Consider the following 26,635-nt stretch of genomic DNA (forward strand, 5'->3'; position numbering starts at 1 on the left):
GCTCTGGCTTCAGGAATAGATAAGCCATGTAAATTACAGAATAAGCATGTGGGACAGCTTCAGCTTTGTAGAGAATTTCTTGCCTGGGCAACATTTTCCTTACTTTCAGTAAGTTAAATCTGTGGAATGGCTTTTCTTGGTGAGAAGTGATGGCCTGGCCTTGGGTACAGTCTGCTTTTGGATGAATTGTGTTGGCCCGACTCGCGTCTTTGCTTCCTTTCCCTTTCTCTCCAGAAAGGACCTAAGTGTGAAATACCCCGAAGATGTCCCCATCACCCTTCCGAACCTGCTGAGGTTCATTTTGCATCACTCAGACCATTCTTCCAGCCCCCAGAATGTGGCTAACTCTCCTACCAAGGAGTGTCTTCAGAGCGAGGCAGTCTTACAGCAGGGGCACATCTCCCACTTGGAGAGAGAGATCCAGAAACTGAGAGCAGAAATAAGCAGCCTCCAGCGAGCACAAGGGCAGGTGGAGTCCCAGCTCTCCAGCGCCCGCAGAGATGAGCACCGGCTGCGGCAGCAGCAGCGGGCCCTGGAGGAGCAGCATAGCCTGCTCCACACACACAGCGAGCAGCTGCAAGCCCTCTACAAGCAGAAGACACGAGAGTTGGAAGAGCTGGCCCGCAAGCTGCAGGAGCTGGCCGATGCCTCAGAAAACCTCCTCACTGAGAACACGTGGCTCAAGATCCTGGTGGCCACCATGGAGAGGAAACTGGAGGGCAGGGACAAAACTGAAAGCCTGGCAGCCCAGAGAGAGGTCCGCTCTGAGCAGCCTGAGCCCTCAGGTGCCCCCCGGCTACCTGGCTCCCCTCCACCTGCTAACGCTAGTGCCACACTGGCGTCTGAAAGGAGTAGCGAGAATAGGACAGATTAACTTTTTATAAATGACATGAAGAAATCAGAGGTGAATATTGTACATTGGGAATATATTTATGCAAATTTTATTGAAATTTATTGTAAATAAAGATTTTCTCAGTGGTCTAGAAAATCAACTTGAATGTCGTTCAGCATTTATTGAAGAGGAATGATATCCCTTCCACTTATTGCACAAACTTGGTAGCTTTGAGACAAAAACAGTAGCATAGTCCATTTGAATATTCGTCCAAAAAATTAGTCCATATTTTAGTGGCTCAGTGTCAGAAGTTCCCTCCCTGCCCCCCCACTGTTGCTTCTGCAGTGATACAAAGGATGAACACTTAATTTCTTGATTAGTCAGAAAACTTGAATGCAACAGTTGGGCATTCAGAAAGAATTCCAAGAGAGGTCATAACCTACTAAGCCATTTGAGAGAGTGGCTCTGGTGTCTATGCTAAAAAAAAGTAGCTATTGAAAAATAAGAACAGTGAGCGCTATGATGTGGTTCACTAGTTCTACAGGCATTTTCATTTTCCTCCCAAAGACCCCCCTCCCCCAGTGCCTCACTTAGTCCCTGACCTTCACCCAACACAGCTACCATGCTCAAATGGGCCTGATTCAAACTCCCAAGTACGTCCCTGGCACCAGGGAGTGGGATAAGAAAGCCTCCAGAAGTGAAACTGATGAGAAAGTGACGCTTAATCACTTCAAAACCGAGACTTCACTGGCAAGGTCAAAACCACAGGTCAAGTCTGATAATCGAACATTGGTCAGTTCAGGGGTCAGGCTCGGAACCTGAGAATGCAGATCCTAGCTGCTTCTGCATCCCTCGGTGTGGGGGAAGGAAAAACAGCCTAGGGTATGTGCTGGCTGCAGTGAGAGTCGAGGTAGAAAGCCTGGAAGTTCTGAAACATGAGGGGATGGGTCACATGCTCGCCTCAGCCTTTCCTCATTCACCAAAGCAAACCTTCTCCCCCATCTCCACCTTTGGAACTTCTGTTCTCCCTCCTAGGCCTGGTTTCAGTGGCCCCTGCCATGTGATTGCCTGAGGGGCCTCTGCGGACATCACACCTGCCCTACCACCACCTCTTCTGAGCTTGTCCATGTCAGTGGATAAAGGTGTTGCCTCTCCTTCCTAAGGGCTCTCAAGAGCCCAGCTGAGTTGTTTCATTACTACCTTATGCTCAGATGGCCCTGCCAGCCATCCCTCTTCCCACCCCAAGCTACTACTTAGTTTAACCCCCCCAATTTAGGTTTATGCTGCTTAAAAGGGCTCCCTACTTCTCCCCCCTTGAGGTTCCAGAATGTGGATTCATTCAACACGCTTTTTAGAAGAGTCCTGGGTGAGTCCAGAGGAGGTTCCTCTAGCCTGAACAGAAGGCCAGAGCTCTGAGCTCAGGCATTAAGGGCCAGCGTTCTGTGGTTAAGCCGGGGCTGGCCTTCCGAGGATGGCAGGCATGAGTCACGTTTGAATCATAATTAAAATTACTGTGTGCTTACAGTGGTGGGATTAAAAATCAAAGTGAACTCACTGAAGTGTACACAGGGGAGGCCTTGGAGATGCCAGCTCACCTAGAGCCACCAACTCACCACCTGTGGGAGAGTCAAGTCCTGAACTCAGCATTCACCTCTGCCCTGCCCCCTGCTGTAAGCACAGGCTGGCAGGAAGCAGTCTGGTGGCTCCTGTGGCAATGTGCATGTGAGAAATGGTGTTCTCCGGGTCCTCAGTGCCTTCAGAGCTGGGTCAGGAGATGGGAGACCTGCTGAGGACAGCGGAGACAGGACCCTGCAGGCAGGTGGTTATCAGAGGAGAGGAAGCCAACTGGTGTGAAAAGGGAAGAGGGAAAGGAAAAAGAACCTCAACAGTCCCCTCCCCCTCCAGTGCAGAAACTAGGAAACACCAATACAAAACATACAACTTTCTCTTTCATGGGCCAACTGGGTTTCAGACCAAAAGCAGCCACTACAGGCTCTGGTGTTTCTATGAGGATCAGAGCAATTTCAGCGAAGCCTGCACTGCAGGGGGTTGGGGGGGAATCGGCATGCTGAAGACCAAAGGAGTGAGAAACTGCTCTGCTACTAGGATGCTGGCAGCCTCCGGGACTCGTGCCCTGACTCGCCCTTCAATGGCTCCCAGGCAGGTCCGGCAGCTTCCCTGCAGTAACTCCAATCTCAACAGGAACTGCTATTTAACATGTGAGTCTACTGGAGTAGGAACAGCACGGTGTGGGGGTGTGTGGTTCCTCTTCCACCCATGACTAACCAAGCAGAGATCACCCAAGCACCCCAACTGATTGGCCACGAGACCCCAAACTGGCATCTCACTTCCTTGAAATGCAGACAGATGAACACACATGAGAGACCCCTGCTGAGTGCAGTGTGGGCCTTTACAAGCCTATGACCCTTCGGGGTCTTGACTCAGCTTGTCATGAGTACAGCCAGAATCAAACCAGTCCCGTGTGCACTAGATGATATTTTAAAAAATCAGCAAAAGGGCTTAAGCACGTGCTTCCGGAGGCCTATTTACAGTTCACAGGTTTGTTAGTTCACGCATTACAGTAGTAGCTCCATCAAAAACAGGCTCAGCTAAACATTCAAGTAACAAAAGCGCTACGGGGCTGTGAGCCCCAGCAAGGTCAGGCCTGCCCACTGCCTGCAATGGGCAGCCTCACCCAGAGGCCGAGGGGAAGCCCAGGACAGCCGGGCCTTCGGGTGTCAGTGCATGCGATGACGAAGCCTGCAGAGGCCATGCCAGCAAGTATCAGCCCTTCCTCTCAGACAGCAGCACGTCCGTGTGGTTTTGCCCCTCCCAGCGCCTCTCGGCTGGCTGCAAACAGGACCAGGAGCCTCCCATCCTGGCTCAGCCATGGACTTCCGGGCCGTTGGGAGTCATCAGCTTGGCCTTTCTCTCCACGCACGGTCCTTTGGCCGAGTACTGCACCAGCAGGAAGGGCTCCTTGGTTTCCCCATCCCCCACGATGCTCTCCTCATCCTCCGACTGGCTGATGCGCTGCAGCCGCAGGTAGCACCAGCAGCCCAGGATCAAGGCCCCCAGGGCTGCGATGGCAATGAGGATGACGATGACTGTGACCACGCCCGTGGTGGGGCTGTGGTCCATAATAGACATGGTCAGTGCCAGGGGCTTCCTCGGCTGGAAGCGCTTTGCAGGTGGCCACTCAGTGAGGCTGGAACTCAGGATGGGCACAGTAGTCCTGAAAGACAAAGCAGGTGAGGTACAGGGGGGCCTCCACCAGGGACCCAGACCACCCATGAGCTGCAGCTGGCACTTCCACAGGGTCTATTTTTAATCGTTCTTAGACCTGCCCATCACACCCTCACCCTGCCAAAAAGTATGCGGGCCAGCATTCGAAGACATCTGCTCGCCGGTGCTCACCCAGCTCCTGCTCACGACCTTTGAAACCCCGAGTGCTGCTGTACCAGCCAGGCGAGTCACCCTCGCTGGCTGCAAAGCCGGGAACACTGTAACAGCAGCAGCTGCAGCAAAGGCTGCCAGAGAGCCAGGCACGGTTCTGGTTCTTCTCTTGAAGGTACACCTTTGGGAAGCCCTGCCCCCCTACTCAGTGTTCATGACCACGAAGGGACTGAGGTCATGAGAAATGAAGCAGGCACGGTGGCTCACACCTGTAATTCCAGTACTTTGGGAGGCTGAGGTGGGCAGACCACTTGAGTCCAGGAGTTTGAGACCAGTCTGGCCAACACAGCAAAACCCCGTCTCTACTAAAATACAAAAATTACCTGGGCATGGTGGTACCTGCCTGTAATCCCAGCTACCCAGCTACTTGGGAGGCTGAGACATAAGAATCGCTTGAAGCCAGGAGACAGAGGTTGCAGTGAGTCAAGGTCCTGCCACTGTACTCCAGGCTTCCAGCCTGGGCAACAGAGCAATACTCTCCAAAAAAAAAAAAAAAAAAAAATGCTGAGAAATGACATCAGTCCCTGTCCCAAACAGACATCATATAAAGAATAGTCAGGTCCTTTGGGGACACCTGTGAGACGGTGTAGTGGACAACAGCCTTTGCCACCAGGCACTGCAGCTGGCTTGGGAAGACTCCTGGAACGCTGCACACCATCTGAGGAGGAAGCTGGGCAGAGTACCTTGTATGGCTTGGGCCAAGGCCAACCAGCAAGTGACAGGGTAGAGTGTACCGGGAGATGGAGACAGGCACTTGGAGAGCTTCAGGGAGGCAGGGAGGGTGGGACAGAGACTCCCCGCCGACGGAGCTTAGCATCTAGTGCAGGAGCCAGACTGTAACAGGTCAGTACCCCAGATGCTGGTCACTCACAATGCAGGGCACCATGTCAGGAACACAGCAACCAGGTACCACGATGCTAACCTGGGTGGGCAGGTGGGAGGCAGTGCTGATGGGTTAGAGTGTTCCTGGCAGGGGGAACAGCGAGGGCTAAGGCTCTGAAGGCAGAGGGTGTCCCCCTGGCAAGTGCCAGGAGTCGGACACCAGCTGGTTTGGTTGGGGGCAGGGACAAGGTCCCCCCCAGACCAGGCCAAGCCTTGCTCTGCATGTTGAGGAAGTGATGCCAGAACTAGGAGGGCCGGGACCACCACCTCCACCTGGCCGAGCCACAGGGTTCACACATGCATGCGGCTGTGGAATGCACTCAAGGACTAAGAGTCCCCTGCTCCAGGCACCCTGTCAACCCTCTAGGTGACACCCAAGACACAACCAGTGACAGCACGCTGGGGCCAGGGCTTTGCCACTGCTGCCCCTTGGTGCTGAGGCTGGCAGGCTCTCTGGCGTCCCAAGATAACCTGCACTTTCTTCCCTCTTCTGCCTCGCTCACCACAAACAGAGCAAACACTCACTGCACCTGGGGTCAGTGAGGATAAGCAGGCCTGAGACACGTTCTGCACAGGACTGGGCGCGCAGTTGGCACTCAGGACTAGATGTCTGGCCTCTTTTTATTCCCTTTGGATGAGACTGACATCAGCGCAGGCAGACAGCCCTGGAAGGAGGTTTTCCCTCCAAACAGGATCGAACCTGCTGCATTCTTGAGCAACAGCAGCCTTCAGGAGAAATGATTCTTACCTAACAGGAGTTTCCCCAGAAGCCAGGTTTGCCTGAAGGTCAAAGGCAGCCAAGTCAGCGCCCCCAGCACCTGTCCAGGGTCCAGGCCCCGGGAAACCGGCAGCTTTGCAGAGAGCCTGGGCAGAGGAGGTGAGCTCCCTCCATTCCACTGCCTTTCCCCTGCCTCCAGGGGCCAGGCTGCTGCAGGCACTAAGGATCTCCCTGTCCGCCCTCAGAGGCCACTGCAGCTAGGATGCCTTCGAAGTCCTCACAATGACCTGCAGGAGCAAACACTACACATCCCCAACATGCCCTGCTTGCCAGCCACGCTGACCCCCACGCACCCTCCCACCAGGCCCTTGCCTGGGCAGTTGCTCCTGCCCAGAACATTCCGCCGGTTTATCCTTGTTCAGTGGTTCTCAATTGAGGGTCATTGTGTTCCCATCCTGGGGACATCTGGCCATGTCTGGAGCCACTTCTGCTTGTCACAACTGGGTGGAGGTAGCACTCCTGGCATCTAGGGAGACGATGGATGCTTCTGGCACCTACTCTGCACAGGGCAGCCCCCACCCCACAGATGGCCTGGCTGGAGAAAGAAACCCTGACGCGGTTAATGCCAGCTACAGCAGGGAAGCCTTCCCAACCTGGAAGTCCAGGTTGGACTCCTTCCCTCCGGAACAGTGGCCTCGGTGTGCAGCCCTGGCTTCTGGCGCACGGCCACCTGATTAGTGCCCACCTCCCCCTCCAGTGGGCCATGAGTTCCATGGTGGCTCTGCCCTGTCCCCTGCATGCACAGACCACCCTGGTCTCTCTCCTGCCCCACAACCCTGCTCAGCTGTCCTCTCAGGCCTCCAGACTGGATAGGGGACCCCCTGGACCCCCTGGACAGCCTGCCCACCATGGCTGGGTGAGCCTGTGTACACTCATCCCAACCTCTGCATTCTCTCCCTGCAGGGATAACACCTGCCTGGTCTATGCCTCCCGCCACCCTCTCTCCTGCACCTCTGGCCCACAGGGCCTGCTGAGGCGCCTGCCCTCCCCTGGGGCTTCTGGACAGGAAGGTAAGTCAGTATCAGTTCAGAAGGGGAAGTGTGTGTGTTTAGGGGTGGGGGTAGTTCACGGACAGGAAGTACAAAATCAAACAATGGCACCATGACCTGGGGTAGTAGGAGCAAAGCCAGGTGGGCAGGCCAGGTCAAAGGGCCCCAGTTCAACCAGGACTAATGAGGAAACTGAGGCACTGGCAGCCCCAGCTCAAAGGGATTCTCTAAGAGGAGTGGTGACCTCAAAACCCTGTCTGCTGCCCTCACCTCAGGCCAGGAGACATGGGCAGAACCAGGTGGGGCAGAGCCCAGGGACTAAGCCACAGTCATGCCTGGCCTGTGGTCTGGCCCTCCCAAGTGCATATCTGTTCCTTTGTTCACTTAGCAAATGTTTCCTGAGAAACCATCTTTGCAAAAATGTGATAGCATAATCCCCACTCAGAACCCTTCCTGGCACCAGAAGAGAATCCAACCCTCCTGCCTCCCCAGGTGTCCCCACGCCCTCTGCTGCGAGCCCACACTCCCACCTCTGCCCTGACTGCCCCGTGGCTGGAGCCTTCCTATTGGGGACTTTCTCAGAAGGCGCCTCTTATAGGCTGCCCTTCCAGACCACCCTGGCCCCAGACCCTTCCCTCCCACGTCCCCACTGCAGCCTTGCCCTGCTTCATTTGTCCTCCGCGCTACCTGCCCTTCTCTAGGCTCAGGGGATGTCCCCTGGCTGTGTCTAACTCCCCGAACTGGACTCCAAGGCTGTCAGAAGAGGGCACCATCTGTCCCGCCTATGGCTGTACCCTGCCCTAGCACGGGCACACAGTAGGTGCTCACACTCAGTAAATGTCAGCTAAGTGTTCCCAGCCTGAGGATGCAGTAAGTTAGAGGAGACCCTGTTCCCAAGGGGATTACAGGTGGGGGTCTGTGACACCCAGAGCACTCACAGGCCCCTGAGCACAGGCCCCCGAGCACAGGCCATGTTTTGTCCCACGAGACTCAAGCCGGCAGCCTGCGTGGGAGGACAGGCCTACGCCCAAGTGCGGGGGCAGAGCGGTGAATGCCAGGATTCAGGCAGGCTGAGCCCATGGAGGGGCAAGCTGGCTCCATGCTTGCTGGCAGGCAGGGAGGGAAGGGGGTGACCGAGAAGCAGAACCCGGGGAAACTCAGAGCATGGAGGGCAGCAGGTCCCCACGAGCCCCTGTGCCTGGCTGGACCCCACCCGCCTGCTCTCTCTTTCCAGCCCCTCTGACCAAAGCTGTGTCTTGCAAGCTGGGTAACCCCTCACCCTGATCCAGTCAAGCCCACAGGATGCAGGGGACAGGGACAGGCCACAGCTTGGGCTGGGGAGATGCCCAGGCTGGCACATGGGAATCCTTGCCGGCCTGACAGCCATCAGGACAGCAGCTCACATTCACTCCCACCAGCGTTGAATCCAGCAAGCCTGCAGCCGCCTCTGCTCACCCAAGCCATCTCCATCTGGCAGGTGAGGAAACTGAGGCACATGCAGGGAGGTAAAGTGAAAAGCTAGAAGGCAGGATGGGAGCGCAGAGGGGAGCCCGGCAGCACTCAGGGAGGTGTCTTCTAAGTGCAGAGGGACCCAAAGCGTAGCCTGGGCAGGTTGGAGTATCCCCTCTGCCTGGTATTTGAAGCCCCAGGCCATGTGGATCCCCCAAACATACACCCTCCTGCTCCATGTGCCCTCAGTCCTGCCATCCTCTGCCAAGGGGGTCCTGACTCTCGGATCACACCCACCCACCATAAAAGCAAGCTCCAAGGCCCAGGCTCTCCAGTCTGTACAATCCCCCCACCCCAGCACCCTCAACCCCAGCAGGGGTCAGCGGCAGCACAGAACACATTGTGTCTCCAGGCAGAGCCCACACTCATCCCACAGAATCACAACAGCAAGACAAGCCTGAGCCACGAAAGGTAATCGGGGCCCACACCACCCTGGGCCACTCCCCCAGCCACCCAAGCTTGCAGATGTTACTGACATGGTCCTGCCTAGGCCCACAGAGATCAGTAACTGGGCCCCCAGGAGCATGGGGGCAGAACCAGGGATGAACACCACCCAGTCAGAGCCATTCAAATGGACAGTCCCTGGCCCAGCTACCAGTGAGGGGAGGGAAGGAGAGGGGAGCAGAGAGGATCGGAGGGCAGCAGAGGGGAGGGGTCACCTCTGGTCCTGTTTTCCCTCCCAGGGCCCCAGCTTGTCTTCTAGGTCCTCCCCAGTATTGGAGGGGAGGGGTCTACTTATCCCTGCCCCCTCATGGGATCCCCAAACAGCCTGATCCTGCTCGACAGGCCACTCCAGGTGCTCCAGGCCCTGGGGGGCCCACAGCCCACAGCCCAAAGCAGAGCAGGCTGGAGTGTCCTCCATCCTCCCAGCCTGGGACTCGCCTTTGTGCCCTGCTTCTGCCCAGCCAAACAACCTGCTCCTCTTGGCCTCAGTTTCTCAATGTGCAAAGTGGGTATGAGTCCCTGACCTCATCTACCAGATTGTGGGGAGGATGAGAAGTGGTAAGAAAAGTGAAAACAGAAGGGCCGCGGGGACACCAGATTTGCATGTCATCAGCCATACCTTTCTGTGTGCCGCAGAGGGAACACTGAGCCCGAGGGACCCCAAGCCCACCCCCAGGACCGGAAGGGCACAGAGCCTGGCCCAGGCCCAGTGCCACAAATACCCTTTCTCCAGGGACATGCTGCCTCCTCCTAACTCAGCTGGGAACATCACGAGTGCTACCGGGCTCACCACCAGCAAAACACCCCCGCCTGGCAGCCGTCACCTCCTGAGGCTCCTCGAGGGACGCCAGGAGGGCTGCCCTGCTTACAGGGGCCAGCCATCCCCACGGGGCTTCCAGCACTGGCCCCATAAAGCCACCTGCCAAGGGTGCCAAAAAACTTCAGTGAACCCCAGTTCACAAACCAGAAACATTTCCTGCCCCAGGTTCTGACTGGGAAAACAGGGATGTAGGGAGAAGAGGGCACTGCTGGACATAGGATGAGGCGGGACATCCGCTCTGCCCTGGGCCAGAGCACCAGTGGGACACAGGATTCATCACACAAGGCCCCAGACCTCCAGAAGCCAGGAGCAAGAGCAGCCGGATGCCAGTGGAAGCCAACATTGATGGGGCTGTGCCCAGCTCTCTGGCCAGTGTCATCTCAACCTCCACCCCCACCCATGACACCTCCTTCCTCAGAAGAGGAAACTCGCTCCAGAACCCCCTAGCTTCCCCGGTGGCAAAAGAGGAAGCCAGAGCCTGCAGAGCGCTGATATGGGACTGCCCCAAGGTCAGTCGGGGTCTTCCTGGGCCAGGAGGCTCATGCCCCCACTCTGTGAATCACCCACTGGTCATTTTCACAAGCCGCCCCAGGGTTGGTCTGTTTGGCCAAACAACTATGCTGGTAGATGCCCCAGAAAGTTGGTGGCAATTAGATGTGCCAGACACTGAGCTAAACAGTTCATGCAGACATCTCCTATCTGCCTCAATTACCGTTCCCTCTCGGCAGATACAGAAATCAGTGGTTCAGAGAAGTTAAGTCCACTGCCCAAGGTCACACAGCTCGAAAGCAGACACGCAGATTCAAACGCAGGCAACCTGCAACCCAAATCCCGAATTTCGACCCTGACTCTAAAATGCCACATTCGGCCGGGCATGTGGCTCACGCCTGTAATCCAAGCACTTTGGAGGCGAAGGCAGGCGGATGACCTAAGGTCAGGAGTTCAAGACCAGCCTGACTAACATGGTCAAACCCCGTATTTTAAAATAAATAAATAAAATGCCACATTCTGCTCACCTCCTCTCCCAAGTGCCTAAGAGGACCGGGAACAGGTGAACCCCGGTGTGGCCCTTGCTGGAGTGGGCTGGGCGACCTGGGCTGGGTGCTGGGGACTCAGGGGTGACAGAGTCCCGGCGGCTCCCGCGTGCTCAGCGCAGGCGGCGTTGCAGGCGCGATGCCAGGCGCGCTCCACGCACCCTCCCATTCCACCCTGCCCGACGCCGCCGGCGTCTCCCCCACTCTACAGAGGAGCAAAGCCAGGCTCTAGGGAGGAGGCGGCTCGGTCCAGGGGGCGACAGCTGGGAGGGAACGGCAGCTGGGGAGGCAGTTCAAGTCGACCCGACGGGAGGCGAGCTGTGGGAAGGGGACCACGGGACCCAGGCTTGCCCACGCCGCGCAGCCACTGCCTACAGAACCGGGCGCCGAACGCTGCAGCCCGGCCTCAATTTCCCTATTCGCGAAGCCGGTGCCGGACGTCGCCTGGACCCCTAGCCCCCGAGCCCTACTGGCCACGCAGAAAGCTGCCAGGTTCTTCCCGCCCCCAGAATTTTGAAGAACCCCGAAGTGCTGGGGAAAGGCGGGTGGGCACGGAGCTGCTGGCGGGCGGGGGCTGCACAGGCGGGGGCGGGCAGATCGCGCTCCCCGCAAAGCGGCCTCCGCCCTCCCTCCCCCGCCTCCTCCTTTGTCCCGATCTCGCCGCAGCGCCGCGGACAAAGAGCCCCAGCCCGCGGGCGCGGCCCCCTGAATGGACCCTCCCCCGAGCCGCGCCCGCCGCACTGCCCCTCCCCCGTCCGCAGACCCCGGCCCAGCCCCGCCGCCGCGCGCGCCCCTCCCCGTCCCGGTCGCCCCCTCCCCGCCCCTGGGCCCCCGTGTCCCCGCCCGGCTTGTGCGCGCGGCCCGCCCCGCCCCGCTCACCATGGCGCGGCCGCGACCCGGCCAGATCGCCCCGCAGCAGCCCCGCGAGCCCGGCTCCGCCCGCCCGCCCGCTCCCCGGGTCCGGCCGCCGCGCACTCTGGACGCAGGAGGCCGGCGCTGCGGCAGGCGGGGCCCGGCTCCTCCCCGGGTGGGGGCGGGGCCTCCCAGAGAGACCAATGGGATTCGGCGCTAGGACGGCGGGGCGGGCCGGGGCGGGCCGGGACGGAGTCACGTGCACTTGGGGCCTGCGGGCGGCGGGGCTGGGGCTGCGCGCGGTGGGCGGGGCAGGGGGCGGGGGTCGGGGGACGGGCTTGGCGCGGGCGAGCGTGGATTGGGCGCCCTTGGGTGCTGGGCCCCTCTGCAGGCGACCTTCCTCCGCCCGCCTCACCCTGACCCCAGCAGGCTGCCTTGGTCCCGCCCGCTTACACCGGGAGAAACTGAGGCACTCTGCACAGAAGAGTGCTTCACACTCCCTGAGAGCTGGGAGTGGCAGGGAATCCGGAGGAGAGGCAGGGAAGAGGCGCGACCGTTGAGGTGAATGACCTTGCTTCCGGAAGGAGCTGGGCATTCTTTGTTTCGCGAATTCATTCAGGTATCACTCATCCGCCTGTTCAGTTGATGGAGGAACACTGACCACGTGCCTGCCACGCCAGTCGTCGTGGGAACAGCAACGAGCCAGACAAGGTCCCGGCCCTGATGAAGCTCTCATTCCGCTGCGGTGTTGGGCTGTGAGACACTTGCACCCCTCAGCCACATATAATGATGGTTATTTTTAGCATAATAACCCGGTGGTTTGGCTCCCACCAAATGCCTGCCCTGTATAAACAGCCCAACACATTTTATTAAGATGACTCCGAAAGAAGGAAAGAATCTTCCCATTTTACAGATGAAGAATCCGGGGCTCCAAAGAGCTGAAGTCCCACAGCCTGCTCCTGATGGAGAGGGGAATTGAGGCCAGGCCTATCTGCCTGGGAACACGGAGGCGCCAGTTCCTGGAGTAATTTCCATTCATCCACCCGAAGAAGGCCATCATCGATAGGACACCCCAGCCCCGGGGCCCACAGGAGGGATGAGGATGGGTCTTTCAAGGCCTCTGTGGCCCAGAGGACTTGAGAAGACAGAATGGAGCAGGTCGAGCTGGGACCTCATCCTGGGAGCGGGGGCCTTATTTGCTGGAAACTTCTTTCCCATTCTCAAGCAGAAGCCTCTGGAAGAGCATGGAGGGCCGGGGTCACCACTCCCTCCACTGAGCCTCACTGGGCTTTCTCCCCTATGCACCAAGCCTTTTCCACTGCCAGGCCTTTGCCCACGCAGTTCCCCCCAGCTGGAACTCTCTTCCACTTCTTCCAGATCTCAGCTTAAATGCCTCTCCTGAATAGGGCCCTACCTGGTTGCCCAGCCAAGAGTAGTTCCCTTTGGGTTTTTTGTTTTGGTTTTAAGACGGGTCTTGCTCTGTCACCCACGCTGGAGTGCAGTTGTGCAGTCACAGCTCACGGCAGCCTCCATCTTCTTCCTGGGCTGAAGCCATCCTCCCACTCAGCCTATATCCATGAATGTGGACAAATTTGACAAAGCATTTATTTTTTTCTTTTTTAGAGATAAGGTCTTGCTCTGTCCCCCAGGCTGGAGTGCAGTGGTGCAATCATAGCTCACTGTAACCTTGAACTCCTGGGCTCAAGCGATTCTCCTGCCTCAGCCTCCCAACTAGCTGAGACTACAGGCATATGCCACCATGCCTGGCTAGTCTTTTAGTTTTTTGTAGAGATGGGGTCTCTCTTTGTTACCTGAGCTGGTCTCAAACTCCTGGGTTATCCTCCTGCCCCAGCCTCCCAAAGTGCTGGGATTATAGGCGTGAGCCACCATGCCCAGCCTGCCATTGTGAAATTGTACGTTTTTGGCAGTGTGTGCTGAACTTTTGGTATGTCTCTCCCAGGACTAGGTATATGGCAGTCACTGCCATGTCTACAGAACAGCACCTAACACACAGTGGGAGCTGAATACATGGATGTTGAATAAATGAACATCAAACTCCAGTTCCTACAGAACTCCAGGACTGGTCCAGTGGCAGCCTAGCCAGGAGGCCAGGCCCAGGAGGTGAGCTGGGGATTGAGCAGGAAGGTAGGACAGAAAGGCAGAGGGGAGCCCAGCTCCAGCCAGCTGCCCCACAGGCCAGAGCCAGGTGTCTCAGAACAGCTCCGCTTCCACGTCTACCCAGCTCCTGCCTCATCAGCCACACCTGGGAGTCCCCAGAGTGGCAGGAAATAGGTTCTTCCCACGAAGCCAGTTCCAGCAGCCTCTGTGGTCCCCGCCTTAAGTTGGCAGAGACTCCATTAGTAGTGAGGACTTCGGAGGGGCAGGCTAAGAACCCCAGAGCTAGCACCGGCAACACGACAAGGGAGGCAAGGACACTTAAGGGGAAAAGATTCTGGGGGGAAAATGGTGAGAGTCAGCATGGCATGAAAGCTGAGAGTCAGACTGCCAGATTCAAATCCAGGCTTTCCTGCTGGGTGGCTGTGGACAAACAGCTGAACATTTCTGTGCCTCAGTTTTTTTCATCTGAAAAATGGAGATGAGGCTGGGCGCGGTGGCTCATATCTGTAATCTCAGCACTTTGGGGGATGCCAAGGGAGGGGAATGGCTTGAGCCCAGGAGTTTGAGACCAGCCCTGGAAATACAGTGAGACTCCCATCTTTTTTTTTTTTTTTTTTTTTTTTTTTGGCGGGGGAGGAAGGCAGGAAGGGAGGGAAGAAGGAAGGTAGGGAGGAAGGAAGGTAGGGAGGAAGGAAGGGATGAAGGAAGGAAGGAAGGGAGGAAGCAGGGAGGGAGGGAGGGAAGGGAAGGAAGGAAATCAAGCAATGAGAGAGACATTGCCGACCTGGATCTAGAGGTTTACAAGTTGATTTCTTTTTTTTTTGAGACAAGGAAAGAAAAAAAAAATAAGTAAAGGAGAGGAAGAAAGAGGAGGAAAAAGAGGGAGAGTAAATGGAAATATTGCTTTATTTTGAAAAAAATTGGGTATTAATAATGGCCAATCAATGTCTCATTTAAAGTAATGGGTAGGTGTGATGTGGTATTGACAAGAATGTATATTTTGTGTATTTGAAGGGGAGAGCTCTATAAATATTTATTAAGTTTACTTGTTCCGGATCTGAGTTCGAGTCCTTGATATCCTTATTAATTTTCTGTCTCATTGAATCTAAGTCTCGTATCTGGGTGTTAGGATCGTTAGCTCTTATTGTTGCATTGATCCTTTTATCACTATCTTTGTTGCTTTAAAATCTATTTTATCCGATACAAGAATTGCAACTCCTGCTTTTTATTTATTATTTATTTTTGCTCTCCATTTGGTTGGTAAATTTTTCTCCATCCCTTTATTTTGAGTCTTTGTGTATCCTTGCATGTGAAACAGGTCTGGATGTAACATGCCATTGTGTTTTGCCTGTGTCTTTTGATTGGGGGATTTAGTCAATTTAAATTTAGGGTTACTGCCATTTGATGTTGACTGGCTGTTTTATCCATTCGTTGGTGTAAATTCTTCTTTATGTTGGTGCTCTTTACTTTTTGGTATATTTTTAGAAAGGCTAATACTGGTTGTTTCTTTCTGTGTGTAATGCTTCTTTCAGAAGCTCTTGTAAAGCAGGCCTGGTGGTAATAAAATCTCTGAGTTCTTGCTTGTTCATAAAAGATTTTATTTTTCCTTCAGTTGTGAAGCTTAGTTTGGCTGGATATGAAATTCTGGGCTGAAGGTTCTGTTCTTTGAGGATGTTGAATATTGGCCCCCACTCTCTTCTGGCTTGTAGAGTTTCTAAGAGAGATCTGCTTAAGTCTGATAGGCTTGCCTTTGTGGGTAACCTGACCTTTCTCTCTGGCTGCCCTTAGTATCCTCTCCTTCGTTTCAACCCTGGTGAATCTAACGATTATGTGCCTTGGGGTTGCTCTTCTTGAGGAATATCTTTGTGGTGTTCTCTGTATTACCGGGGGTTGAATGTTGACCTGCTTTGCTAGTTTAGGAAAATTTTCCTGAATAATATCCTGAAGGATATTTTCCAGCTTGGATTCATTGTCTCCGTCACATTCAGGTACACCTATCAAACGTAAATTTGGTCTTTTCACATAGTCCCACATTTCTTTTTTCTCTAATCTTTTCTTCACGTTTTATTTCATTAAGTTGGACTTTGACCTCTGATATCCCTTCTTCTCCTTGAACAATTCGAGTGTTTAAACCTGTGCATACTTCTCAGAGTTCCTGTATTGTATTCTTCAGTTCCATTAATTCACTCATACTCCTCTCTAAGTTGTCTATTCTCAATAGGATTTCATCAAACCTTTTTTCAAAGTTCCTAGTTTCTTTACGTTGGGCTACATGTTCTTTTAACTCACCGAAGTTTGTTATTATCCATTCCTTGAAGAGTGATTCTGTCATCAGGAGGCGCTCGTTCTCCATCAAGCCTTGTTCCATTGTCGATGTGGAACTGTGATCATCTTTAGAGGGAGAGGCGTTCTGACTTTGAGTATTCTCAGCTTTTTTACGCTGGTTTCTTCCCGTCATTGTAAATTTATCCTCCTGTAGTCTTTGAAATTACCAACTTTCAGATTAGGTCTCTTGAGTGGACGTCCAGGTTGTTAGTTCCCAGGGCCAGAGCAGCAGCGTTAAAACTGATGGTGCTTTTCTTCCCAGGATTCTCCTGTCGGGCTTCCTTCTTGTGTCCGTAGTAGGCAACTCTGCCTTCCCAGGACTCCAAACCTCGGTCAGAAGGGGAACCGGTCTTGTTTACTCTGCGCCGAGTGCTGCCTCGCCAAGGTGCCGTCACAGCCGCTGCGCCGGGCTCTGGTGTCCTGCTGGGGGCCCGTGCGGGTCCTCCGAACCTGTTTACTCTGCTCTAAGAGCTGCCGTGCCCAGGTGCCAGTGGAACCGCTGTGCCGGCCACGAGAGTCGCGCTGGCCACCCGTGTGTTTCCTCTACTGGGGGATCTTCTGCTCCGTGAGCGACCAGAATTTGTCTGAAAGTGTGGCGTCCTCTAGTTCTCCGCGCCTTCCCTGAGAGCTGCAATCTCGGATGTTAGCGATCGGCCATCTTGGATCGTTCTGAGACTCCCATCTTTAAAAAACAAAAGTTAGCTGGCTGTGGTGTTGCACGCCTGTAGTCCCGGCTACTGGGGAGGCTGAAATAGGAAGATTGCCTGAGCTTGGGAGGTTGAAGCTGCAGTGAGCTGTGATCACACCACTGCACTCCAGCTTGCGTGCCAGATTGAGCCCTGTCTCAAAATTAAAATAAATAAAATAAAATATAGCCTCTGACCCCGTAGGTCTGGGCCCAAAATCCTGCATTTTCCTTTTTCTTTTCTTTCTTTCTTTTTTCTTTTTTTTTTTGAGGTGGTGTTTTGCTCTTGTCCCCTTAGACTGGAGTGCAGTGGCACAATATCCGCCTGGGTTCAAGCAATTCTTCTGCTTCAGTCTCCTGAGTAGCTGAAATTACAGGCACTCGCCAACATGCCTAGCTAATTTTTTGTATTTTCAGTAGAGACGGGGTTGCATTATATTGGTCAGGCTGGTCTTGAACCCCTGACCTTAGGTGATCCACCTGCCTCGGCTTCCCAAAATGCTGAGATTACAGGCATGAGCCACTGCAACCGGCCTTTAATCCTGCATTTTTCCAAAAGCTCCCGAGTGGCCCTGATGATTCAGGGACTGCACTTTGAGCAGCAAAGGCAAAGTCACTTGCTGAAAATCACAAGGTAGCAGGCTCCAAGCCTGTATTGGCACCCATGAGGTAAGCTACAGGATCCTACGTTTAATGGCAAACCTCACTGCCTGCTGCAGCCCTACCTTTCTGTCCCCAACAAAGAGGAGGCAGGAAGTATCTCACCCCTCCCCCAAGCCCATTTCCTCTACCTCCCTTTGTGGTGACATCTGGCCTCCAGTCCTGGGGGTTCACCCTTACAGAATGGAATGGAGGTTCTCAGATGCTCATTAGCCAGGAAGATAATTAAGGCCATGGGATGAGCTCACTCCAGTTCCCTGAGGCTTGCTGGGGTCCAGCTGGTGTACCCTCTGCCAGCCTGGCCCTGTGCCCACTCCCCCAGCTGCTAAGGAAGGGGCTTGCTCAGGGGTGGGAGAGGCCCCAGCCTCAAGGGAAACTCTGCAGCTGGGACTCCCTGCAGAGCCCACAGCAATTGGGTGCTCAGGCCTTTGCTCCTGGGGCATCTCCATAAGGGATCCAGGCCTGAAAACAAAATGAAAACTGCGTGGCCAAAGGGGATTTTCCTGCAGGGTGAGATGTGATCCACTGGTGAGATCTGCAGGGTGAGGTTACGTAGAAGGCAGAGAGGGCGTCACCCAGCTCTGAAACCCACAGCAGCTCCCATTCCAGGGGCAAAGCAGCCTCCCTTGCTGTTAGTGTGGCCTGAGCATCTCTCTTAGGCTGGCCCAACCCGCTTCTGTCCAGGAAAGAGTGCAGACCTCGGGCTCAGAATCCCTGGCAGTCGACACTCGGCAGCTAGAATTGAACCATGTGTGGGTTTCTCTGTGTGTTTCAGTTGTTTTCTGTGTATGGTGTGGGTATTGTGTTTCTGTTTATGATAATGACATAACTGTTGCTTTTTATTTCTTTTTTTCTTAGTTCTTGAGGCAAGGTCTCGATTTTTTTACTGAGTCTGGAATCCAGTGGCACAATCACTGCCCACTGCAGCCTTGACCGCCCTGGGTCCTCCCACCTCAGCCTCCTGAGTACCCAGGACCCAACTCAGTCTTTTTTTTTCTGAGACAGGGTCTCATTCTGTCGCCCAGGCTGGAGTGCAGTGATGTGATCTTGCCTCACTGAAACCTCTGCCATCCAAGCTCAACCAATTCTCCCGTCTCAGGCTCCCGAGTAGCTGGGACTACAGGTGTGCCACCACACTGGACTAATTATTATTATTATTATTATTATTATTATTATTTTGACATGGAGTCTCACTCTTGTCACCTAGGCTGGAGTGCAATGGTATGATCTCAGCTCACTGCAACCTCCACTTCCTGGATTCAAGTGATTCTCCTGCCTCAGCTTCCCAAGTAGCTGGGATGACAGGCACCTGCCACCACACCTGGCTAATTTTTTTCTTTTGTATTTTTAGTTGAGGCAGGGTTTCACTATGTTGGCCAGGTTGTTCTCGAACTCCTGACCTCAGTGATCCACCCGCCTCAGCTTCCCGAAATGCTGGGATTACAGGCATGAGCCACCGCATGCGGCCTATTATTTTTTTTCTGTAGAGATAGGATCTCTCTAGGTTGCTTAGGCTGGTTTCGAACTCCTGGGCTCAGCGATCTGCCTGCCTTAGCCTCCCAGTGTGCTGGGATTACAGGCATGAGCCACAGTGCCCAGCCCCCATTGCTTCTTGTTTGTGTGTTTGAGCCAGAGTCTCACTTTGTTGCCCAGGCTAGAATGCAGTGGCACCATCTCGGCTCACTGCAACCTCCGTCTCCTGGGTTCAAGCGATTCTCCTGCCTCAGCCTTTTAAGTAGCAGAGAATATAGGTGCCCACGTCCAGATAATTTTTGTATTTTTAGTAGAGACCCATTTTCGCCATGTTGGCCAGGCTGGTCTCAAACTCCTGACCCCAGGTGATCTGCCTGCCTCAGCCTCCCAAAGTGGTGGGATTGTAGGGGTGAGCCACTGCACCTGGCCCCCACTGCTTTTTAAATCAATGTGTTTGGGGAAAGAATAAGTAAGTTACAGCAAAGTAAGAAGGCAGTAACTGGAGAGGTGGTACGAGAGATGGAAAAACGGGACGGTGGCAGTTGAATGAAGTGAAATGAACCAGCTGAGTGACTGCAGTCTGGGCACCCCAGGGTCCTCTTCCTCCTGCACACAGCAGAGCCCCAGTCAAGAGATGGGGCCATCCCATAGGCCCCTGAATCCTCTGGGAAAATCCATCTGGGTTGTCATGTCTGAGTGGGGTCTGGGCTGGCTCTCCTCTCCATTCCTGTGGTCTTTGGGATCCATGAGATAAGGAGAGGACCGAGGGAGGGGGAATAGCATGCCCCGCCCAGAATGCTCCCTGCCCCCAACCTGCCCTGTGCTTCCTTCTGCCGTACCCTCCCCCAAACACACTGACTGAAGAGTGGAGTCTGCTCATCATCCACTCACTGGATCATTCACTCACTCATTTATCCTTTCTGTCAATCTTTTTTTTTTTTTTTTTTTTGAGGCAGCCTCTCTCTGTCCCCCAGGCTAGAGTGCAGTGGTGCGATCTCGGCTCGATGCAATCTCCGCTTACTGGGTTCAGGTGATTCTCCTGCCTCAGCCTCCCGAGTAGGTGGGAGTTACAGGCACCAGCCACCATGCCCAGCTAATTTTTGTATTTTTAGTAGAGATGGGGGTTTCACCATATTGGCCAGGCTGGTCTCGAACTCCTGACCTAGTGATCCACCCACCTTGGCCTCCCAAAGTGCTGGGATTACAGGTCTGAGCCACTGTGCCCAGCCTTTTTTTTTTTTTGAGACAAGGTATCACTCTGTCCCCCAGGCTAGAGTGCAGGGGTGCAATGTTAGCTCACTGCAACCTCCACCTCCCAGCTCAAGCGATCCTCCTGTGTCAGCCTCCTGAGTAACTGGAACACAGGTGCGTGACACCATGCCCAGCTAATTTTTGTATTTTTTTTGTAGAGACAGGGTTTTGCTATGTTGCACATGCTGGTCTCAGCCTTGTAGGCTCAAGCAGTCCTCCCACCTTGGCCTCCCAAAATGTGAAAATTATGGGTGTCAGCCACCACACCCAGCAATTTCTGTCAGTTTTAACTGAGCACCTACTATGTGTCAAGCACTGTGCTCAGTGCTGGGGAGACAGCCGTGAACGAGGCAGGCAAAACTCAGCCCTTGAGGGGTTTACATCTCCCTGGGGGAAGACATGATATACGCAGAAACAGGTGTACATGTTATGGAGAAAGGGAAAGAGTAAGGTAAGAGGTGGTTGGGCCCTTGCAGGACAGAGGTAGGTAGGGCCTCTTTGAGAAGGTGCCAGGCGCCAGATGGATACAGGCTAGTCCTGGCACTAGAGAAGCTCACAGGTGTGGAGGTAGATGGATAGGGAGCTGGCCCTGGGCAGGGAACCTTTTTTTTTTGGAGGCAGAGTCTTGCTCTGCCTCCCAGGCTGAATGCAGTGGTGCGATCTTGGCTCACTACAACCTCCACCTTCTGGGCTCAAGCCATTCTCCTGCCTCGGCCTCCCAAGTAACTGTGATTACAGGCGCATGCCACCATGCCCGGTTAATTTTTGTATTTTTAGTAGAGATGGAGTTTCACCATGTTGGCCAGGGTGGTCTTGAACTTCTGACCTCAGGTGATCCACCCACTTCGGCCTCCCAAAGTGCTGGGATTAAAGGTGTGAGCCACCACACCTGGCCGGAATTTTTTTACGTAAGTGTTTTTTTGAGACAGGGTCTTGCTCTGTCACCCAGGCTAGAGTGCCATGACACGATCATAGCTCAACATAGCCTCCAATAGCCTCCAACTCCTGGGCTCAAGTGATCCGCCCACCTCAACCTCCTGAGTGGCTAAAAGTACAGGTGCAGGCCACTATGCATGGCTAATTTTATGTTTGTAGAGGTGGATCTCACCGTGCTGTGAAGCTTGTCTTAACTCCTCCTGGGGTCAAATGATCCTCCCACCTCAGCCTCTCAAAGTACTGGGATTATAGACATGGGCCACCATGCCTGGCCCTCTGTTTTCAAATAAAGCCACATTTACAGATACTATATTTAGACATTATATATATATATATATATATATATATATATATATATATATATACACTATTATTACATATAATATAGTATATAATAATATATAACATATTATATAATATATATGTAATATTACATACATACATATATTACATATATAATATGTAATATAATATTATAAATGTGTTTAAACATGTTTTATATATTATTAAATATACATTTATAAATATGCACATATATAAAATATGTTACATAAAATGTGTCTAAATACCATATCTGTAAATCTATACATACAGGTATTTATACATACATTATATATTCATGTATAAATTCATAAACACAGGTACAGGCTGGGCACGGTGACTCACACCTGTAATTCCAGCACTTTGAGAGACTGAGGTGGGCAGATCATGAGGTCAGGAATTAGAGACCAGCCTGGCCAACATGGTGAAATCCCATTTCTACTAAAACTACAGAATTACCTGGGTGTGGTGGCACATGCCTGTAATCCCAGCTACTCGAGAGACTGAGGCAGAAGAATCGCTTGAACCGTGGAGACAGAGGTTGCAGTGAGCCGAAATCGAACCACTGCACTCCAGCCTGGTTGACAGAGTGAGACTCTGTCTCAAAAAACAAAACAAGGCTGGCCAAGGTTGTTCACACCTCTAATCTCAGCACTTTGGGAGGCCGAGGCGGGCAGATCTGGAGGTCAAGAGCTCAAGAGCAGCCTGGCCAACACAGTGAAGCCCTGTCTCTACTAATAACACAAAAATTAGCTGGCTGTGGTGGTACACATTTGTAATCCCACTTACTTGGGAGGCTGAGGCAGGACAATCGCTTGAACCCAGGAGGCAGACATGGCACCACTGAACTCCAGCCTGGGCAACAAAGCAACAACATCTCAAAAAAAAAAAAAAAAGAAGAAAAGAAACCCATATGTATTTTACTCTTATGTCCTTCTCAATCAGACCAGCCTCCGTTTCCAGTGCTCAGTCACCACATGTGGCTGGGGTCATTGGGTTGGGCTGCACAAGTTTAGGAGCTGGAGTCAGCAGCAAACACACGCCAGAAAACCCCTGCCCTGATGGAGCGTCTGTCCTCCTGGAGGAGACGGACGATAAAGAAACAGGAAAATGCATCGTATGTTGCACACATTCCCGGAAGAAGAACTAAGGAGAGGAAGTGGGGTGGGGTATGGGGGTGCACGGTCCGTTTCCTCTGTGTATTCTTCCAGAGGTATCCCGCATGAGCACAGGCATGTATGTGTATATACAGACACACACACTCCCATTTTAAACAACACAGATGGTCATATTTCATACGTACTGTTCTGTTCCTTCCGTTTCTCACTTGAAGGTGTATATTGAAACTTCTTCCCCATCAGCACACATAGATTTCAGATTTTAACAAATAATTGGAAACACAAAAAGACACGGTACTGCTGAGCTAGAATAACAGAAGCTGGAGTTTGCACCAACCTCCGATCCTCCTCACAACCCTGTGAGGTAGGGGCATTTCCAAAAAACAGTTCAAGTTCACAGGCAGCGTTTGTAAACAGGTAGCTAATAAAAATGACTAGCTTGAGGGCCAGGTGCAGTGGCTCATGCCTGTGATCTCTGCACTTTGGGAGGCCGAGGTGGGAGGAACGCTTGAGGCCAAGTTCGAGACCAGCCCGGGCAACTTGGTGAGACCCTGTTTCTATAAAACAATAAAAAAAATTAGTGGTCCCTGTGGTCCCAGCTACTTGGGAGGCTGAAGCAGGAGGATCACTGAAGCCAGGGAAGTTGAGGCTGCAGTGAGCCATTATTGTGCCACTGGACTCCAGCCTGGGTGACAAAGTAAGAGACCCTGTCTCAAAAAAGCAAAAAAAATCAAAACTACTAGCTTGAAGGAAATGTTAAGCCCTGGAATTTGGCACTTCCAGATGGTAAGAGAGCTCTTGTTGAGAGAGCTCTTATTGATGGTTAATACTAAATAATTAGTATTTTATAGTAAAATGCTAACGTAGGTCAGGTGTGTGGTGTGGCTCACGCCTATAACCCCAGCACTTTGGGAAGCTGAGGCAGGAGGATTCCTTGAGGCCGGGAGTTTGAGACTAGTCTGGGCAACATAGCAAGACCCCCATCTCTACAAAAAAAATAAAATAAAATAATTAGCTGGATGTGGCTGAGCACCTGCAGTCCCAGCTACTCGAGAGGCTGACATGGGAGGATTGCTTGAGCATAGGAGGTCAGGGCTGCAATGAGCTGAGACTGCACCACTGCACTCCAGCTGGGTGACAGAGCAAGGCCCTGTCTCAAAAAAAAAAAAAAAGTTTTTTCCCTGCTGCCTGCCCCCACTGAGTCTTGCAGACTGTAACCCACAGGTTACAGTGAACCTGTAATGATGCTGGAGGTATAATGGCGCTGGAGTATAATGTTAATACTGCTTTACAAGAGGGGCTGAAGACAGCCCTCATCCACCATGGCCTAGCACGTGAAATTCACGAACCTGCCAAAAAGTACCAAGCCCATCTTTGTGTGGGTGCATCCAACTGTGATGAGCCTATGTATGTCAAGTGGGTGGAGGCCCTTGGTGCTGAGCACCAAATCAACCTAATTAAGGTTGATGATAAGAAAGGGGTGGAATGGGTAGACCTCTGTGAAATTGACAGAGAGGGGAAACCTCTCATAAACTGGTGGCTGCAATTGTGTAGTAGCTCAGGACTATGGAGAGGAGTCTCAGGCTAAGGATGTCATGGAAGAGTACTTCAAACGCAAGAAATAAACAAATCAATCTTCGACTCACATTCAAAAACAAAAAGGCGGAAAAAGCAAGGGAGCTGATGCTGATGCTTTTGTGATATTCCTGAGCCCTGACGAGTCTACCAGGCCCTGCAAGGCTCAGGAAGGGACCTTTGCTCCCGAACCAGACTGGCCCGACCTGGGACGAGCTCTCCGGGGAATATTGTTCTGGGCTCCGAGCCACACAGGCTCTGGGTTCAAGCCTGGCTCTGCTGCATCAGGTTCTGAGCTCAACTCGGCTGAGCCTGAGTTTCTCCATCTGCAGCATGGGCTTGGTGCCTGGGTAGACTGAGCACCTATTTAGAACTCTGACGGGGAGGAGCGGGGGAGGAAATAAGAACCCCTGCCAAGCAGAGCCAAGGCCTCCCAGGGAGGGCGTTTCCTGACTCAGGAGAAATTGCCCACTCTGCTGGGGGCGGGGGGGCCTGCCAATCCCTGTCCCTGCTGCTCCAGCCCTGAGGGAAGGGTTGGAGCCTGGTGAGCTGTCTCCGGCAGGCTCTGGCCTCTCCTGGCTGGGAAGCTGGGTGGCTGGGCAGGACCAGGACAGCCCCTCCAGGTCCCTGGATTCCACTGAGATCCGTGGAGCCACTGAGGTTCCCAAAGCATTTCTAACTGCCCTTGGGCCGTGTCTCCTTCCTCCTGCCCCCTTCCTCCTGCCAGCCATGCGGTCCCCCCACTCCTTTTGTCTCCTTCCAGCTGCCGGCCTTTGCACAAGCTGCTCCCAACACCTGGGGATCCGTGCCTATCCTTTTAGACTCCTACTCACCAGTCAAGAGTCCACCTGGCAAATCCCCTCAACCGCGCTCTGTGTTCCCTCAGCCCAGCCCAGATTTCACTTGTGGACCCCAACAGGCTGTGAGACCCCTGAGGGCTGGGAACCAATCTGCCAGTCTGTTCCGTGCCAGTTCTGTAGTAGTGTAACCCCGGGACTGTGGACTGTCAGTAAAGGCTTTTTTTTTGGAGGTGGAGTCTTGCTCTGTCACCCACGCTGGAGTGCAATGGTGCAATGTCAGCTAACTGTAACCTCTACCTCCTGGGTTCAAGTGATTCTCCTGCCTCAGCCTCCTGAGTAGCTGAGATTACAGGCACTTGCCATCACGACTGCCTAATTTTTGTATTTTTGTAGAGACATGGTGTCATCATGTTGGCCAGGCTGGTTTTAAACTCCTGACCTCAGGTGATCCGCCCATGTTGGCCTCTCAAAGTGCTGGGATGACAGGTGTGAGCCACCTCGCCCAGCCTTTTTTTTTTGAGATGATGTCTCACCCTGTCACCCACACTGGAGTGCAGTGGTGCTATCTCAGCTCACTGCAACCTCTGCCTCTCTTGAGTTCAAGCGATTCTCCTGCCTTAGCCTCCTGAGTAGCTGGGATTACAGGTGCCTGCCACCACACCCAGCTAAGTTTTATAGTTTTAGTAGAGATGGTGTTTCACCATGTTGGCCAGGCTGGTCTCGAACTCCTGACCTCAAGTGATCTGCCTGCCTCAGCCTCCTAGAGTGCTGGGATTACAGGTGTGAGCCATCGTGCCTGGCCAGTAAATGATTATTGAAAGTAAATGAATGAATGGATGCAGGCAGGTAGCCAGGAAGTAAATAAGGAAGGTGTCCACACCACCAGCCCCAAACTTTGTCTCTGAAGGCAAGGACCGTGTCTTTCTCTAACACAGGGTGACTCCTGTAATCGGCGCTCAATAATTGCATGTTCATGTTTAGTAGGTGTGGGTATTCGGTCTTGCTCCAGTGATGTGGTCTTCTACTAATCCTCTCTCTATATTTTAATTAATTAATTAATTAATTAATTATTTTTTTTGGGTGGGGAGGAAGGCAGGAAGGAAGGGAATAAGGACAGTAGGGAGGAAGGAAGGGATGAAGGAAGGAAGGAAGGGAGGAAGCGGGGAGGGAGGGAGGGAGGGAGGGATGGAGGGAAGGGAAGAAAGGATATCAAGCAATGAAAGAGACATTGCCGACCTGGATCTAGAGGTTTACAAGTTGATTTCTTTTTTTTTTGAGAGAAGGAAAGAAAAAAAATAATAATAAGTAAAGGAGAGGAAGAAAGAGGAAGAGAAAGAGGGAGAGTAAATGGAAATATTGCTTTATTTTGAAAAAAATTGGGTATTAATAATGGCCAATCAATGTTTCATTTAAAGTAATGGGTAGGTGTGATGTGGTATTGACAAGAATGTATATTTTGTGTATTTGAAGGGGAGAGCTCTATAAATATTTATTAAGTTTACTTGTTCCGGATCTGAGTTCGAGTCCTTGATATCCTTATTAATTTTCTGTCTCATTGAATCTAAATCTCCTATCTGGGTGTTAGGATCGTTAGCTCTTGTTGTTGCATTGATCCTTTTACCGCTATATCTTTGTTGCTTTAAAATCTGTTTTATCCGATACAAGAATTGCAACTCCTGCTTTTTATTTATTTATTATTTATTTTTGCTCTCCATTTGGTTGGTTAATCTTTCTCCATCCCTTTGTTTTGAGTCTTTGTGTATCCTTGCATGTGAAA

At 52.8% G+C, this 26,635-nt stretch overlaps 2 protein-coding genes and 1 pseudogene across 13 annotated transcripts in view; 2 read left to right on the forward strand and 1 right to left on the reverse strand.

Moving 5' to 3' along the window:
- Window positions 1–8,414, forward strand: part of TXNDC11 (thioredoxin domain containing 11) — a 71,837-nt gene extending 63,423 nt beyond the window's left edge. For 8 of the 10 annotated variants that reach the window (XM_009009198.4, XM_078344741.1, XM_078344745.1 and 5 more), the window contains one exon: window positions 235–988. In XM_009009198.4, coding sequence (XP_009007446.4) covers window positions 235–874 — 640 coding nt within the window. In that variant the 3' untranslated portion in view covers window positions 875–988. Of the gene's footprint in view, window positions 1–234; window positions 989–6,851; window positions 7,165–8,171 lie in introns of those variants that run through there. The other 2 variants (XM_035267016.3, XM_035267014.3) reach the window with 2 other exon arrangements.
- Window positions 912–11,722, reverse strand: SNN (stannin). 3 transcript variants are annotated; one of them, XM_054242626.2, is made up of 3 exons: window positions 11,624–11,722; window positions 5,919–6,175; window positions 912–4,067 (listed from the first exon to the last, which is right to left on the reverse strand). In XM_054242626.2, exon 3 carries the CDS (start codon window positions 3,980–3,982, stop codon window positions 3,716–3,718), a length of 267 nt encoding a protein of 88 aa, XP_054098601.1. In that variant the 5' UTR covers window positions 3,983–4,067; window positions 5,919–6,175; window positions 11,624–11,722; the 3' UTR covers window positions 912–3,715. The 3 variants fall into 3 exon arrangements, with proteins under 3 accessions (XP_054098601.1, XP_078200874.1, XP_035122908.1); XM_078344748.1 differs by lacking the exon at window positions 11,624–11,722 and adding an exon at window positions 10,727–10,953; XM_035267017.3 differs by lacking the exon at window positions 5,919–6,175.
- A 12,001-nt stretch (window positions 11,723–23,723) lies between these two features.
- On the forward strand, window positions 23,724–25,967 carry LOC118146146 (small ribosomal subunit protein eS12 pseudogene; annotated as a pseudogene).
- The last annotated feature ends 668 nt before the right edge of the window (window positions 25,968–26,635 follow it).

This window comes from Callithrix jacchus, chromosome 12 (assembly GCF_049354715.1).
Source record: "Callithrix jacchus isolate 240 chromosome 12, calJac240_pri, whole genome shotgun sequence".
Lineage (NCBI taxonomy): Eukaryota > Metazoa > Chordata > Mammalia > Primates > Cebidae > Callithrix > Callithrix jacchus.